Consider the following 1,073-nt stretch of genomic DNA (forward strand, 5'->3'; position numbering starts at 1 on the left):
GAGTGTGTGTGTGTGTGTGTGTGTGTGTGTGTGTGTGTGTGTGTGTGTGGCTGCACTCACCTACGCAGATGCGTCCGTCGAGCCCCACGGCGAGTCCCGGCATACACTCGCAGCGGAACGATCCCTCGGTGTTGACGCAGCGACCGTTCATACACATGCCAGGAACCTCACACTCGTCCACATCTGACACAAACACACACAGAACACACACGACGCTACACACACGTCTGCACACATGATGAGCGTCAACACCCACACCTCAGACCTGATCAGAACCCTCACAGACCACTAATCATGCAGCTAACAAAAATATCGTCAAAGAACATTCTATTGTTATTTAAATGTTTTTAAATGTTTTAAAAACATTTTTTCTTGGTTATATGAATGTTAAAGGGATAGTTCACCAAAAAAAAGAAATTTTGCAGAATGTGGGTAATCAAACAGTTTACGGTACACATTAACATTTTATAATGTGGAGAAAAATACTATGTAAATCGATGGCTGCCGTCAGCTATTTGATTACCAACACCCTTCAAAATAGCTTCCTTTCTGTGTTCAAGAGAAGAAAGAAACTTGTGCAGGTTTGGAACGACTTGAGGAAGGGTAAATTACCGAATTTTCATTTTTAGGTGAACTGTTCCTTTAAAGGGGTGGTTCATTGCGATTTCACTTTTTTAACGTTAGTTAGTGTGTAATGTTGCTGTTTGAGCATAAACAATATCTGCAAAGTTACGAAGGTGAAAGTTCAATGCAAACGGAGATATCGTCTTTTAAAGTTCCTACAAAAACGGCTGGTAGGGACTACAACGAGTTACTTCATGGGTTCGTGACATCACAAAACCCAGATAAACCCCGCCCCCGGGAAAAGGCAGCAAAGGGGGCGAGGCCTGTGCTGCTTTAGAGAAGAGGAAGAGAAAACTAGAGGTGCACGTAAAAATCTATTCATATATGAATCATGATTCTGTCTTCTAACGATTCGAATGGATTCACACGTTTCAAAATCAATGTTCTAAAGCAGCGGTTCTTAATACTGTTCCTCGCGTCCCCTGCTCTGCATCTCTCTCTCTCTCTCT

General features: G+C 42.7%; 1 protein-coding gene across 1 annotated transcript in view; it reads right to left on the reverse strand.

Moving 5' to 3' along the window:
• Positions 1 to 1,073, reverse strand: part of fbn1 (fibrillin 1) — an 88,826-nt gene that overhangs the window by 61,340 nt on the left and 26,413 nt on the right. The window contains exon 14 of the mRNA XM_016285771.1: positions 61 to 258. Coding sequence (XP_016141257.1) covers positions 61 to 258 — 198 coding nt within the window. The remainder of the gene's footprint in view (positions 1 to 60; positions 259 to 1,073) is intronic.

Source organism: Sinocyclocheilus grahami, unplaced genomic scaffold (genome assembly GCF_001515645.1).
Source record: "Sinocyclocheilus grahami isolate Dianchi unplaced genomic scaffold, SAMN03320097.WGS_v1.1 scaffold201.1, whole genome shotgun sequence".
Classification (NCBI taxonomy): Eukaryota; Metazoa; Chordata; class Actinopteri; order Cypriniformes; family Cyprinidae; genus Sinocyclocheilus; species Sinocyclocheilus grahami.